This window comes from Anopheles cruzii, chromosome X (assembly GCF_943734635.1).
Source record: "Anopheles cruzii chromosome X, idAnoCruzAS_RS32_06, whole genome shotgun sequence".
Classification (NCBI taxonomy): Eukaryota; Metazoa; Arthropoda; class Insecta; order Diptera; family Culicidae; genus Anopheles; species Anopheles cruzii.
Window position 1 is genome coordinate 5,376,756 of NC_069143.1, and position 14,958 is coordinate 5,391,713.

Sequence of the window (14,958 nt, forward strand, 5' to 3'; positions counted from 1 at the left end):
GTCGGGGGTTGGCGCGGGGCTAACAACCCCGCCCGTAAAAAGGAACCGTTACAGAAAGCATATCCCGAGATTAACATTGTCTCTGGACAGGATAAGACCGCTCAGCGATTGTTCCCGAAGAAGAAGAAAAACACTAAAACCGGAAGCAAGGAGCTGAAGAGAAAACCTGGTTTTGTCAATAATTGACAATGTTTTGAATCGGAGCACAGAAAAACTAAAAGAAATGGTTCAACCCATTCCAACCGGTGAAGGCCGTAAGGAAGGCCAAATGAGAGTAACCCAAGGGGGGATATCCGCCGGAGTCTCCCCTCATGCGCAAATGTTAATACCGCGTTCAAAAGTATCAACCTTCGGTCGTGTGAAAAGCAAAGACCCTCTGCAGGATATGCAGGATGCCAAGTTTACGGAGTCGGTGCAGTTCCTCTATGAGTTTTGGAAGGAGCCAAATGAGGTAACTAACCTCTGTTTTTTTATGCCAAATGGGGTGTTGATCGATATGCGTGACCAGTCTATCTACACGACCCTGGAAGATCTGAAAACGGTAAGTTAACACTAACACATAAATTTTTGTGGTATTTAATGAAATGCAAGTCAATAAATTTTCACTCTCGTATCTTTTCTGTAATTCACTTGTATTTATTTGCATTTCTTTTCTTTTCGCAACCTGGACGCTAGTGGCTTAACAAATTCAAGCTTACATACTAAGTTCTTAAATACTAGGGGAGGTGAAAGCGAAAAGGCGGGAGCGGAAGGAGGAGACGGGGAGGTGGAAGTCGAACAGGGGGCTTGCGGCATTGAAGGACCCGATTGCGCGCAGGAATGGGTCATGGGATCCGAAGCGTGATCGGTGGGGAGGAATGAGGAACGGGGGTCTGTCGCGGAGGCGGTGAGATGGGGCGTAGAAAGGAAGTGACGAGAGTAGGGAGGGAGCATCCGTCTTATGGAGCAGGAGGATGGCGATGAAGAGGGATTGGACAAACGAGTGGCGGGACACTATTGAGGGTAACCCCAACATGCGACAGCGAGTGTCGTATGGGGGCATGGCGGGAGCAGAGGCACCCAGGAGCCTGCGAATGGCCAGCCTGGTAAACCGTCGTTGTACCTTCTCAAGCCTATCCATAGAGGAAGGCGACGAGGCGGACCAGACAACACAGGCATACTCGAGGACAGGCCGAACCCAGCAGCAGAAAAGAGCCTCCAGGCACCACGGGTCGTGAATGTCGGGGGACAAGCGAGCGATGAAGCCGAGGGTCTTATTGGCCTTAGCCACAGTAGCCTCGATCTGTGGCGTAAACGTTAGTGCATAAATATAAATTTCTTAACTTATAAATATAATATAAATTTCTTAACTTTACACTGTGCGGTATGCGCAGAGATCAACCTCTCGCATCCGCGTTTAGATTCAGATTGATTTTAGCTCTGATCCAATAAGAGCTTGCTGCGACCTAACTGTGGTGGCCTACGTGACCCTTTTCGCTGAACTCAACATAATCGATCGTCGCCCGAGTGGCGTGATGTTGATTATGCTGAGTCCGATGTTTGCCTAAACTGCCGCTGAGCGCGTTTCACCCAGAAGATGCATTCGGGAGGTCCCTGTGGTTATTTGCTCATTGTTTGCCTAAACGCGATTCTTTGCCAAGAATAGCGATTGGGCTGCTACAATGTTGAAGCTTAAGAGTCGAGCGCATGGGTTATGGGAACGTATGGCACGTTCGGCATGGTTCCACCACATTAAAATCAACATTCAAAGTACAGGGTGGTCCATTGAAAGTTTGTGGTCTGAGTTTGGAAAATCAATGTTTTTCCCATGGTCAATTATACTAGGTTGTTCATTATATTCGGAGCCTCGATAACAGATGGCGTTACGCTACGCTTGCTACGAGTCATCATTTGATGAAAAACGCTTTCCGCGCAGGATTTTTTTTAGGTTTGAAAACAGATGGAAGTCACTGGGGGCCAAATCTGAGGAATAGGGTGAATACTAAAAGGTTTGAACTTTAAATCATGGATTTTCGCCATTTCGAAAATGCTCTTGTGACCTGGTGCATTGTTCCATTTTTAGGGAATGCGGCGCCCATTTTGCAAACAGCGTTTAGGAACCCAAAACTTCAGTCAAAATATTACTTATACTGCTCAATAAGATGGCTTGGCATTATACTAAATCTCATTCAGTGATTCGACGATTTTCCAATATTACATCCGGTATTTTTTGTTACGATTTTAGAAGTTGTGTCTGTTTTGGTTTTTGGTTTTGGTCATAGATCGTCTTGAAAGCTACTATGACCATATTTAAACTCAGAAACCCTCATTTAACCCCCTAATTAAAGGTGAAGAGTTCGTTCAACGTATACGTTCAACATTCGTTCATAATTTTCCTTTGCTTTTAAACCTTGGAAAAATAAAAATTAAATTACTGCACGATACTTAATTTTTCCCATCGAAAAAAATACTGTGACATGTCGATACTAAATTGCTTGTAAAAAAAAAGTAAGTGACCGATTGAAATGAAACTTCGCATACATTCGTTCGAGTGTACCAATATCACACACAAAAATCAGGCTAGTAGCACCGCTCCTTGATATCGAGGCTCCGAATATAATGAACAACCTAGTATGTGGCATGTTCACGGGTTGAATGACTATCTGCGTCTGTTTGTTCTTACGCCTGATAATAGAACAAAAAACACACATAAGGTGCTTAACTGAAGAAAAAGAAAGACTAAACAAGCCTATTAAATAATCGTTACAATACTAGATTTTTTTATTTATCCTAATCTTAATTTTAAAAAAAATGAACTAGATAAAATCCAAAATTGACTATGGGGCGGAACAAAGTTCGCCGGGTCTGCTAGTTATGCATAAAATACAATTTTAGTTCGGAAAATTCGGAAATTCGGAAAAATAAAAAACCATATTTCCAAAGTGGTAGGTCTTCAACTCAAACGGTAACATATTTGAAAAGCACATTTCATTTAAGCTTATTTCCACCTCGATGGCTATGTTAATATGCAGAATTGTCGTTTTTGAGGTTCGGAAAACCGACACGTCGTGCAAGAGATGCCAATGCACATCATCGGCCCATTTTCTTCCCAAATGAAGAAGGAGCCGCCGTAACCGTTGACACCATACGCTACCGAGACTGGTTCTTCGACGAAATTGAAGCTGAAAATTTGGACGACATGTGATTTCAACGGACGGCACTACCTGCCATACAGCGACAGCCATAATCGATATTTTGCGTCCCATCAACCTTTCAAACATAAATACGGCCCGGTCCGTTCTTCTAAGACTAAAAAAAAAAATTCAAATAAATGGTCAAACATCGAAAACTATTGAACCGTTTTTTTTAAACCAGATGAAACAAAATCTTCCATATGCAGAGACCAAGGCCTGCATAAGCCACGAATTCTACCCAGCAATGCCAAGATAACACGCTAGCACTATTTGACCCACATCGGACTCCTAAAACTCGAGACCCTGCAGCCAACAAACAACGTGTTTACACCTAAAACCTCATGGCCGGAACATGATAACAAAGTTGCTCAAAACTTGGCCTACTCTACAGAAGAACGCCTAAAGTAAATACACATCACATCATCACAAACATCTTGTTCTTGAAAAATGGCATCAAATAACATGATTGCATGAACGCCCGAGAAGTCAGACGAGACCAAGCGATAAATGCGGCGCACCTAACAAATGCAGCGGTTTGTAATCCAATCACATGCAACGATATGAAATCGACCTGCCCAAGAAAAATCTATTGAGGCAAATGAATCACAAGGTAAATAGGACTCAACAAGGAACACGATAGATGTTTGCGCCCAAACCAGGGAGAAGGCCGAAGGATGGCAAAAAGGACGAAGGGATAAAAGGTTCGCAGTAAAAAGGAAACGTGAAAATGGAATACGCAAGAAGCATGAGGCAAATGCTGGATTAGAGTTCGTTGGTATGTGTGAGCCGCGGAATCGGCATCTCATAATGCCTCTCTTGTAGAAGGCTTAGCCGTTACTTACGAAAAACTCGAGCAATCCATTTTGACAATCCTTTTTTGATCTCAGTTTTTTATCATTCAGGAAATTTTGTAATGCACGAAAAATGTGTCAATCGCTTGTGCAAGGTCCGGACTATACGCTGGATGGATTAAAATTGCCCCCCCCCCCCCTCCCGTAGGTTTAACCACCGGTTAAAATGCTTCACGCCTCCATTGTTAACACCCTGTAACTCACAAACGAATGAAACAAACAAAAAACAACGAAAGCATTTTTTTAAGTTTAAAGTATCAGCTTTAAAACGAGCCTAAATTTGAAACTGTACGATCGATACTTCACGAGATATCGAACACTAAAGGCATTTATGGTGAAAAACGTCCATGACTTTTTAGACAGCCTTATATATACTAGCAGTTCCCGGCGCGCGTCGCTGCGCCTCATTGCATCCTTATTTCTCGATTGGGAGGCGTTTCAGAGGACTTCTTGGTGACGTATACGATCAGCTTCCCTTTTCGCTTCCCGTTACTCCTACTTTTCAAACGATCGGACTTCCCGGTGACGTAGTTGTTCTATTTCCCTTCCCGCCTCCCGTTACTTCTTCGTTAATCCGATCGGTTTCCCGTTGGGTACATGTCAAAACTCGCACCACCTGAGTTTGGCTCAAATTGCTTGAAAATTATCCGAGCTTTGCTGACATTAACCCAGATTTTGTATGGGAGCCCCCTTTTGTAAAGAGGGAGGGGTTTCAAACATTCACCAGAACATTTCCCCTTCCCCAAAACTCCCATCTGCCGAATTTGGTTCGATTTGCTCGAAAACGTTTGTATGGACGTACGTTATGTTGACGTTACGTTACGTTACGTATGGGATGTTACGGTACGTTACGTTTGTATGGGAGCCCCCCCTCCCCGGAGGTGTGGGAGGGTCAAACTTTCCTATTCACAATCCGGGGCCACAAAACTACGCTGTGCAAAATTTCACGCGGATTGGTTCAGTAGTTTTGGAGAAAATGCGGTACGCACAGACAGACAAACAACCATTTTTATATATATAGATGTGTGAATTAATTCGTGCCGTTGTACAATAGATGGCGTTATTCACTAAATATAACAAATATTTTTTTTACGAAATATGTGTTTGATAGCTACTGTCATTACGCATCTAACGCAGTGTAGATTGTTTGGTCAAAGTGTATATTAGTAGTAGTAACAGTAGTAGTATATTTTGCATGTTTGATTTGGTGGTTTACATAGTAGTTTGCCAATTGGCGCTTAATGGGTACAGTTTTCTTCTCCTCATTATTTGGTCAAAGTGTAAACAACACCTGGTTTAAGCATTTGAACATGTCAAGTTTTGTTGCTGATAAAGTGTTTTTGCGCAATTCTGCTTGAACGGCAGAAAACAAGGGTTCTTGTACCGAATCGTCAGTGATGATGAAACGGGGAGTTGTTACAATAACCCTAGACGCAAACGCAGTTTACTCGGTCTTCGACTTCCGCATGTCTACAGCCGCTTTTAAGGATCGACTCCGGTACTCTTCAATGTAAATGTTTGGTGTTTAATGTTTAACGTTTAATGTTTGCCGACAATGACAATGTTTAATATCCCGACTCATGTAGCCAACCATGGCCGATGAGTGTTTTTTACAAATATACAAAAAGCCATGGATGGATACAGCCTGGTGAACTAGGTCCATCGCAACCAAAGCATTCACTTTGCAACGGTTATGCTGTGCATATGGTGGGATATGAAAGGTGTGGTGTAGTGTGAGCTTTTAAAACGTAGTGAAATTCTTGAAAAACAATCCCATCAACAACAATTAATGCATTTGAAGCAAAGCTTTGGCCATAAAACGATGACAATGGGATAAAAGACATGATAAGCTGATTTTTCAAAATGACATCACTCGACCATAAATCGTAAAACCGGTCAAAACCTATCTTGGAAATGTCGGGTTGGAACTGTAAACACTATTCACCAGATGTTGCTCTTTCGGTCTAGCATTTGTTCCGTTGCCTGAGTAACGATTTGGCAGCACAGCGGTTCACTTTTTAAGAAAGTATTGAAAAATGGGTCCCTGAGTGGATCGCTCCTATAGATAAGCAGTTCTATCGACACGGAATCGAGGCACTACCTAAAAGATGGCACAAAGTAGTAGCTAACCACGAACAATACTTTCATTAAGGTAGTCATAGGTTTTGTTGTTGTAGTTAGGTCACAAATGTTGAATAAAAACGGCACGAACTAATTCACACTTGCAATAAGATACGGAAAATAAACGCGAGGAGATTGATTTTTGGAAGAGCATGATAGAAACGAACGTTGAAGTGTGAACATTGTTTTATTCTCGAGGTTCTCTAGTCCGCCTGGAGCAATATCAGCTCCAGGCGGGATTTTAACGACTCATATCGAGTCCGGTGACAGCTGAAGCCATTTCGGACTGGAGGACCAGTGAATTATCGAGAATTATTTTGGACGGTGGTTGCGACCTCGAGGTTTAACACGTGGTCTAACATACATTCTTGAGAAGCTGAAGGACGAATCGGAATGGGCCCGAGAACAAAATCATGTTTTGTGATCTCATTCAGTTCCTTCTTCGATGCCGGTTTTATCTGCTCAATCATAACGTAGCGCCGTTCTCTCATGGGGCCCTTCAGTTTCCGCAACAAGAAAAAGTCAGGGGCCAGACCTGGGGAATACGGTTGCTGTGACATTGTCTCATACAATTTTACTCTGGCTATGCTATCCTATACGGCCGGAAGTCAAAGAAGAGATGATATGTGTTCTTGTGAGACTCAATCATCTTTTCAAGGATCTGTCGTATTATAAAAATCTTATTCCTCCCCGTCGGAATCCTGATCAAATATCTTATCAACGTCCCATTCGAGATCCTGCAGAACAAGGGAGAAGGTCCTATAGACGGTCTTCAGCACTGTTATACCCCTATGTCGCGGGTGTGGCAGCTATCTGCTACCACGCCTATTCCTACACGACTTAGGACCCTGATGGGACCACGCTGTCGATGTCCACCGACTCCAAACTCAGCCATATTCACCATCCGCCCAAGGGTTTGCGGAGCCAGTTTACCAATTTTATTATTTTTATTATATATTTATATATTTATATATTTATTTTATATATTTATATATTTATTTTATATATATTTTTTTTTTATTTTATATATTTTATATATTTATTTTATTTATTTATTGATTTTGTTATTAAAATTGTGGCTCAACGAGCAATGAAGCCTAACTGAGCTCCATAACTAACATAGGACGACATTGTAACACGCATTAGTAGTCAACGGGGACGAACAAAATCAATACGATCGCGAAACACAGTTAGCGTAATGCCAAAGTCACACAAGTCACAAAGTCACAAAGTCACACGATGCTGCCAAATTCGAGTATGGGCCGAACGATGGCGCAGTACACTGCCTTTAAGCACATAGGGTCGTCGAAGTCGCTGGACATCCTCATCAAGGAAAATATGTTGAAGTTTTATACGATGAGGCCGTGTTTAGGAAGAGCAGGGGAGGACAGGCTCTGGTATCCTTCGAGCCCCATATCTTACCCCATTACAGAACTCCAGAACAGCCAGTCAAATAAGTTTGTTGAAATTGTGGGTGGCTTTCTTGCCGTGCTGTCGCTGTCGCTGTGAAGTTCTCCTCGGATAGTCTGGTGTGGTTGAGCTAGCTGACTGATGATAAAGAAGTGACTGTACGTTTACGTATAGGAGTGATTCTAATGGCAAAATTTCGAGTAAAATATCCGAAGTGAGTGTGATAGATGGGTGTCGGTGTGTTAATTTTTTTTGCTTTCCTTTTTCCTTCCTTTTTTTTTGCTAGATGTACATTTATGGAAGAGCTTGGTTAACTGGGCAACAGCTAGAAATTTCAGATTAAAATTAATATTTCTTGATGGTCTGCGCACCTCAGCACCCGGTTGAGTTATTTTTGTTGTTTCTGCGGAGTATTTGTTTATGTTTTTGAAAATGTAACTAACCGTTCTTTCGTTTTCTCTCCTAAATTATTAATGTTAATCCTCCGTCCGGATACTACTGCATTGAACCGATTTCTGCCGACCAATAATTTATGGCTGATCAATTTACATAGTATGTGTGGGAGGAAGCAGAACGCTACCCCCTTTATGGTCACTTAGGCGATAAGAGCACCTACTACTTCAGCACGCTTCCGGCCGCAACGAGTAGCATCTTCGAACAACACGATGAATCAAAGCGTTTGATCGATGTGCAGCCGGTATTCGGGATATTCAACTTTGTTGAAAAGAAAGTCGTGTCAGTCAACAGCCAGCTAATGAGCAACATCAGTGCATTGCTCGGAACGACGCAATTAGATAAAACACGCAAAAATCCAGAAGTGAATGATTTTCGTACCAAGATGAGCCTCCTTGGTGAAGAGATCGGTTCCCAGCGAGCGGCCATGAGCCGAATGGACCGAATCTCCTACCAGTATCCTGTGAAGCTGGCTCGTTCAGTGCCGGATCATATCGCACAGCATACCGCGTTCTGTGTGGTGGCGATCAGTGTCGACATGCAGGTGACAGTTAAGGTGACATGCCAGGCTACACCCGACGAAGTGCTCAAACGTATCCTCGAGAAAAAGCAATTCTTGGCGAAGGCCCGCAACGACAACAGTGGGGATTACATACTAAAAGTGTGCGGCCACGAAGAGTATATATACGGTGCTCATTCGATCAATCGCTTCCAGTACGTGCAGGACTGTTTGTCACGCGACGAACCTCCGACATTCGTGCCGCGCCTGATCCGCACCGTCGAGGTATTCAAAAACGATATCTATGAAGCACGCGAAGATTTTTCGCATTGGTCGGGCAACACGAGCTCAATGGGTTCCGTTACATCCTTGACGACAGGCGTCACTAGTTGCGGTACAGTGAACATTCACAAGCAGCAATCACAACAGTCCCAACCGCCACACACTTTACGAAAAGTGAAATATATTACAAGCTGGGAGATTGATGCTAAACTGCAGTGCACAGTGCACGAGATACATGATCTCAACTGCGACTCGAACCGCAACGTCGAGGTTGGCGTCCAACTTGGTTTGTTTCATGGTGGTAAATCACTGTGTAAGACAGAACGGACGAGGCTGGTACCGCTGCACAAAGGTTCTGCTAGCTGGAATGAGACGATTCAGTTCGATATTCACGTCAGCAACGTGCCTCGCATGGCCCGCTTATGTCTTGTAATTTACGAGAACATCCGCACAGCTAAAGGGATGGGTATGCGGACGCGCCGAACCAAGGACGGCCTGATCAATCCGATTACCTGGGTCAATACCATGGTCTATGACTATAAGAACCAGCTGAAAACGGACTCGGCAACGCTCTACACGTGGACGTACGCCGAGGATGCGCAGTCGGACGACATACTCCACCCGCTAGGGACGGTTGAACCTAATCCACGACGCGATGAGTGCCCGTCGTTGCTGTTGAGTTTTGGTAATTACGCTCAGGAAAATAAAACAATACTATATCCGAGTGAAGATGAACTGCTGCTGCAAGCGTCCCGTAAGTGTACACGTAACGAGCATCTGAACCGAGAGAGTGCCGAAGATACACGATCGATTAAGGCGATCCTGTCGAATCACTACAACGATCGACTCAACGACATCGTCGAGCAAGAACGCAACGCTATCTGGGCAAAACGGCGCGAATGCATGAAGCAAATGCCACACGGACTACCCTGTCTTCTGTACTGCGTCGAATGGAACAATCGGGATGAGGTAGCGGAAATAGTGTCGCTGCTACAGGAATGGCCAAAACTGGTTATTGAGCGTGCCCTCGAGCTGCTAGATTACGCATACGCGGATAAATATGTCCGGCGGTATGCGGTGGATTGCTTGCGCACGATTGAGGACGACGAGCTTCTGCTATATCTTTTGCAACTCGTTCAGGCACTTAAACATGAATCGTACTTGAACTGCGATCTTGTATTTTTTCTACTACAGCGAGCGTTACACAATCAGCACATCGGACACTTCATCTTCTGGCACCTGCGTTCGGAGATTTCTGTCCCCTCAGTTCAAGTGCGCTTCCGGTTGATACTCGAGGCATACCTGAAAGGTAGCCCGGAACACGTGACAGTGCTACTGAGGCAAATGCAGTGCTTGAAACAACTGCAAGCGTGTTCCGACACGGTAAAGCGAGGCAGCAAGGAAAAAGGCCGCGCGCTGTTGATGGACAAGCTGTCTGAGCGCAGTGTAATGGATGCATTGAGCGACGTCATTAGTCCACTAAATCCCAGCTTCCGATGCCGCACCGTCCGAATCGATCGATGCAAAGTGATGGATTCGAAAATGCGGCCACTCTGGATCGTGTATGAAAACAGTGATCGAAGCGGCGACGATATCAATATGATTTTTAAGAATGGAGACGATCTGCGACAGGACATGTTGACTTTACAGATGTTGCGCATCATGGATCGGATTTGGAAAAGCGATGGTATGGATCTGCGCATGAACCCGTACAGTTGCATCAGCACTGACCGGCGGCTCGGTCTCATTGAAGTAGTGCTGAACGCGGAAACAATCGCCAACATCCAAAAGGAGCGTGGCATGTTCTCTGCCACTTCACCGTTCAAAAAAGGTTCTTTGCTTGCTTGGTTAAAGGAGCACAACAGCTCCGACGACCTGCTAGCGAAAGCTATTCAAGAGTTTACGCTCAGTTGTGCCGGATACTGTGTGGCGACATACGTACTTGGCGTGGCCGATCGTCACTCAGACAACATTATGGTGAAAAAGACGGGACAGCTATTTCACATTGATTTCGGTCATATACTAGGCCATTTCAAAGAGAAGTTTGGCTTCCGGCGAGAGCGCGTACCATTCGTGTTGACACACGACTTTGTGTACGTTATCAACAACGGGCGCACCGATCGTGAAGCACAGGAGTTCCGGTTTTTTCAGCAAAAATGTGAAGACGTAAGAAATCGAAAGCCACCTGCAAAACTCTCATATTTTCATCGTGCATTTCTTTTCCGTTCTCTTGTACCGTATCTTCGCAGGCATTCTTGAGCTTACGCCGTCACGGCTGCCTTATACTGTCTCTGTTTGCGATGATGATCTCGACCGGGTTGCCGGAACTATCGTCGGAGAAGGATCTCAACTATCTCCGTGATACGCTGGTAAGCAATTTACAACACTAAGGGTGGGAAATGCGTTAGATGTTGCCATGGGTATAGTATAATTGAAATAATGTTCGTTTGATATCCTTTCAGGTATTGGACAAAACCGAGGATGAGGCCCGCAGTCATTTTCGACAAAAATTTAGTGAAGCACTTGCTAATTCATGGAAAACGTCACTCAATTGGGCGTCACATAATTTCTCGAAAAATAATCGCCAGTGACAGTTTTCATTGCAGTTTCTTTAGATAGCAGTTTGCAATCACCAAAATATGTAATTGAGTAAATAGTGCATACTGGGTTGTTCAATAAGATTTACGGTTCAATAATATTGAGTTGGAGAAAAAGTAACCCATTATTTTCTCGGTAGATGGCTTTAGTGATCGATATCTCGTGAAGTATCGAAGTTATGTTTCTTTCGATGTGAAACGTAAGAACCCGTTGTTGGTGATGAGTGATGTTCTGATAGATGTCGAACCATGTCGGTACCTGTTGGTGTCGTGTGGTGTACCCGTTCGTGTTGACTCAAAGAACTGGACGCTTGCTGTATTGCCGTTATCAGCAAGTGTTCGTTATCGTCGCTATTGGTTTCGTTCTAAATGTTGCAGCACGCGTTAACTTTGAAAACTTGCCGTAACTTCGATCGTAAGGCTTCAATTTTAGGCTCGTTTTAAAGCTGATACTTTAGTTAACGATACGATACTTAACAAAATGCTTTCTTTGGCTTTTGTTTGTACCATTCGTTTGTGAGTTACAGGGTGTTAACAATGGAGGTTCAAGCCAGGCTGCTGAAATTTTGCATGGTTTTTATGATGCCGATACTCTTACAGCTAGCTACGTGTAATTTTGGTTTCGTTGACCCGTTCAATTTACTTTTGATGTCAAAGATGCACCTCGCACAGGCATACACGTCGTCGAAAACGTCGATAAAACCACAGAAATAATCAAAGTTCATCGGCATGTTAGAAGTTAGGGCATCGGTCAGATGCTGAAGATTAACTATCAAATACTAGGTGTATGCGTCAAAAATCGGGAACTTAAAAAGATGGCTGTACCTGCCGTTTGGGACTTCCCAGTTTTGCTGTTCATTCATCATTACCTTGTGTTCACATCAGGTAAATGATTTCAGGTAGAAAAAAAATTATTTCGGTTTGCAACCCATCATTCAAAGGGTTAGACCATGTCAACTTTTGTGCCTGTAAATGACGTTTTACGGGGATTTTTATTTTTCTGCTCCTTTTGAAGAAAACTGCTTCGGAATCGCACCAAATGCTTGTCGGGACTTGTGTTTAGAAGATCGCAGTGCTTTAAGTTGTTTAAAAAATTCCAAAATGGCGATTTTGACTTAACAAAAAAAAGCAGCGAAGGACTCCAAAAAACGAACTTTTTGATGGGACAGAACGACATGGTGTTTCACAAGCTCCTGAAACCTGATGGAAACGTTAATTCCGATCGCTACTGACAACAAATGGTCAATTTGAACCATGCATTGATCGAAAATCGACCAAAAAGCAATTCTAGTGGTTTACAATGGAGACGCCTAGTCCCTCATGGCCACAAGCAGTCCGATTAGCAATGTATAGACCTAGTAAATCCAGTTGAAAATGTCTGGGGAATATTGGTTAGACAAATTTATGCGGATAGGCAGCAATACTGGAGGGCCAGACGAACCGTAAACCGTAAACATTTTAACGTCAAATCGATCTGCTTGTGTCAAAAGGTTTGTACCTCAGCGGACCCCGTAACACGTAAAGCGTAAAACCGAGCGTTTGTTTACAAACAGAGAATAATGTAAGTTCTTATTTGTGATGTTTTTTTTTATTTTAACTTTAAACTATTCAGAAATCAACTTACCTCTTCGATTTCTATTTTCTCGGGTCAAAAACACGAATGTAAACACGTTTGACATTTCGGTGACCAATATTTTAAGGCTGCCACACTAACCATAAACGATTTGAAATTAAAAAATAATTTTACGCTCATATTTACGGTTCGTCTGGCCCCCCAGATACAGCTCTATTAATGAACTTTAGGCATCCATTTTGGAAGCTTGGGAACATATGGACTCAAAAATTTTGAAAAACCTGGTTGACAGTATGACAAACAGAGTTTTCCAAGTCATTCAGCGGTCAGGAAAGCCAACTGACTATTAAACCTCACAACAAATACAGAGACTTGAAAAAAATCTACACATATTGATAATTTTATTAGGTGCGGCTATAGAAACTTGACAGTGCGTATATCGCGCGGCGTATTTGGTCAAAAAAAGCTAAAAATCATAAAACATCAATCCAACTAAATGGTTTTTTTTCATAATTTTGCCTACTTAAAAGAGTCCCAAAACCAGATGTTGAATCAAAAAGACTGTTTGGAAGATACGTTAAAAACGTGGGTTGTTGACCGAGAAACTTGACAGAGTGTATAATCACAACATGGAAGTGTATTTTGCATCCCTTCCAGATTCTCACTTCAGGGATGGGGTTCATAAATTGGAATCTCGTTGGAACGAGTGTCTCGTTGTACAAGTGTTGTTCAGGGAGACTTTACTGAATAATGAAGTGTATTTCTTACCATAAAATTGTTTTTCTTTATCGAACCGCAAAACTTATTCAACATCCTGGTACTTTAAGTTTTTTGTCTGGACCTGCGATAAAATAGTGTCAGGAAGACTGCACTTAAATAGTTCACTTCTTCAATTTAGTTTACAAGCCATAGTCTCAATGCACCTAAGCATGCTGAAATATTGAAGATAGTTTATATACCGTTAAGAAATACCAACTAAGAAGCAGGTGATGAATTCATAACATTTTCTTCCACTTTTCTAGTTTTATACTTATAGTGTAAGTAGTCGTAAGCTAATAAGTACGTAGTCGCTTTAAATAATTCACTTTGATAGTTTTTTTAAGACGCAATACAGATTAATACATATAGATTAATGTCTATGAGTTTTGTTTTGCAAGACTTTTCTTGATTTTAGTTGCCCTTACCACACACAGCATTATTTTTTTACTATCATACTTTACCATTTTATTTACATTTAATATCATTACCTGTTGTAGAAAACTGCTACAGAATCGCATCAAACGCTTGTCGAAGCTTGTTTTTAGAAGATCGTAGTGATTTAAGCGGTTTAAAAAAAATTAAAATGGCTTCCAAACAAGTTCGAAGATGTTGAACTACAAGCACTTCGATTCCTGCGTCGAAAATTGGACGACTAATTGGTTTGCTTAAGAAGACGAAGAATTCTTTCGGCATAGCATCCACGATTTAGCAGAGAGATGGTAGAAATGTATAGCTAGCGATGGCACATACTTTGAATAAAATAGAGTTTGTCATTTCAATGCAATAAACATTTCATTTCTATGGAAAAAATTCGGTTTTCGAGTTTTAAACCTGGTAAATGTGCACCTGCTGGTCCACGCATCCTGCTGGATCCTGGCTCGACAAGATGGGACCGCATCTGGTAGCAACTAGCTTCGGAGCTGGTAGCGAGCGTGAATCCTCAGCCAGTAGCATGCAGGTGATTGATATTAGGCTCCGCTTCTCGCTAGTTGTGCCATTGTACAGTTCCTTATCTGCGTACGAAGTGTCCTGAGCACACGGGCAGCCTTGGACGCGGCATTTGGACATGCGACTTCCAGGAAAAGTGGTCTTTAAACATCTAGGTACCGAAACTCCTAGACCGTTTGTGGTCCCTCCTAGTCGTCGATACAACCAAGGCTGTGTCATCTACGCGCCCTCTGGAAGTTCGACTAAAAGAACATCATTGTACACAACGTTGCAGAGGGTGGGCTCAAGATTC

At 42.8% G+C, this 14,958-nt stretch overlaps 1 protein-coding gene across 1 annotated transcript; it reads left to right on the forward strand.

Moving 5' to 3' along the window:
• The first annotated feature begins 223 nt into the window (after nt 1-223).
• Nucleotides 224-14,456, forward strand: LOC128277961 (phosphatidylinositol 4,5-bisphosphate 3-kinase catalytic subunit beta isoform). Its single transcript, XM_053016581.1, has 4 exons — nt 224-541; nt 8,109-10,955; nt 11,039-11,158; nt 11,252-14,456. Exons 1-4 carry the CDS (start codon nt 224-226, stop codon nt 11,378-11,380), a joined length of 3,414 nt encoding a protein of 1,137 aa, XP_052872541.1. The 3' UTR covers nt 11,381-14,456.
• The last annotated feature ends 502 nt before the right edge of the window (nt 14,457-14,958 follow it).

Excerpts from the sequence above, each read along its gene's own strand:
- LOC128277961 (XM_053016581.1), top strand. The coding sequence starts at position 224 with ATGGTTCAACCCATTCCAACCGGTGAAGGCCGTAAGGAAGGCCAAATG. Across the intron at positions 542-8,108 it reads CCCTGGAAGATCTGAAAACG|TATGTGTGGGAGGAAGCAGA; the intron begins GTAAGTTAACAC and ends CAATTTACATAG. Across the intron at positions 10,956-11,038 it reads TTCAGCAAAAATGTGAAGAC|GCATTCTTGAGCTTACGCCG; the intron begins GTAAGAAATCGA and ends GTATCTTCGCAG.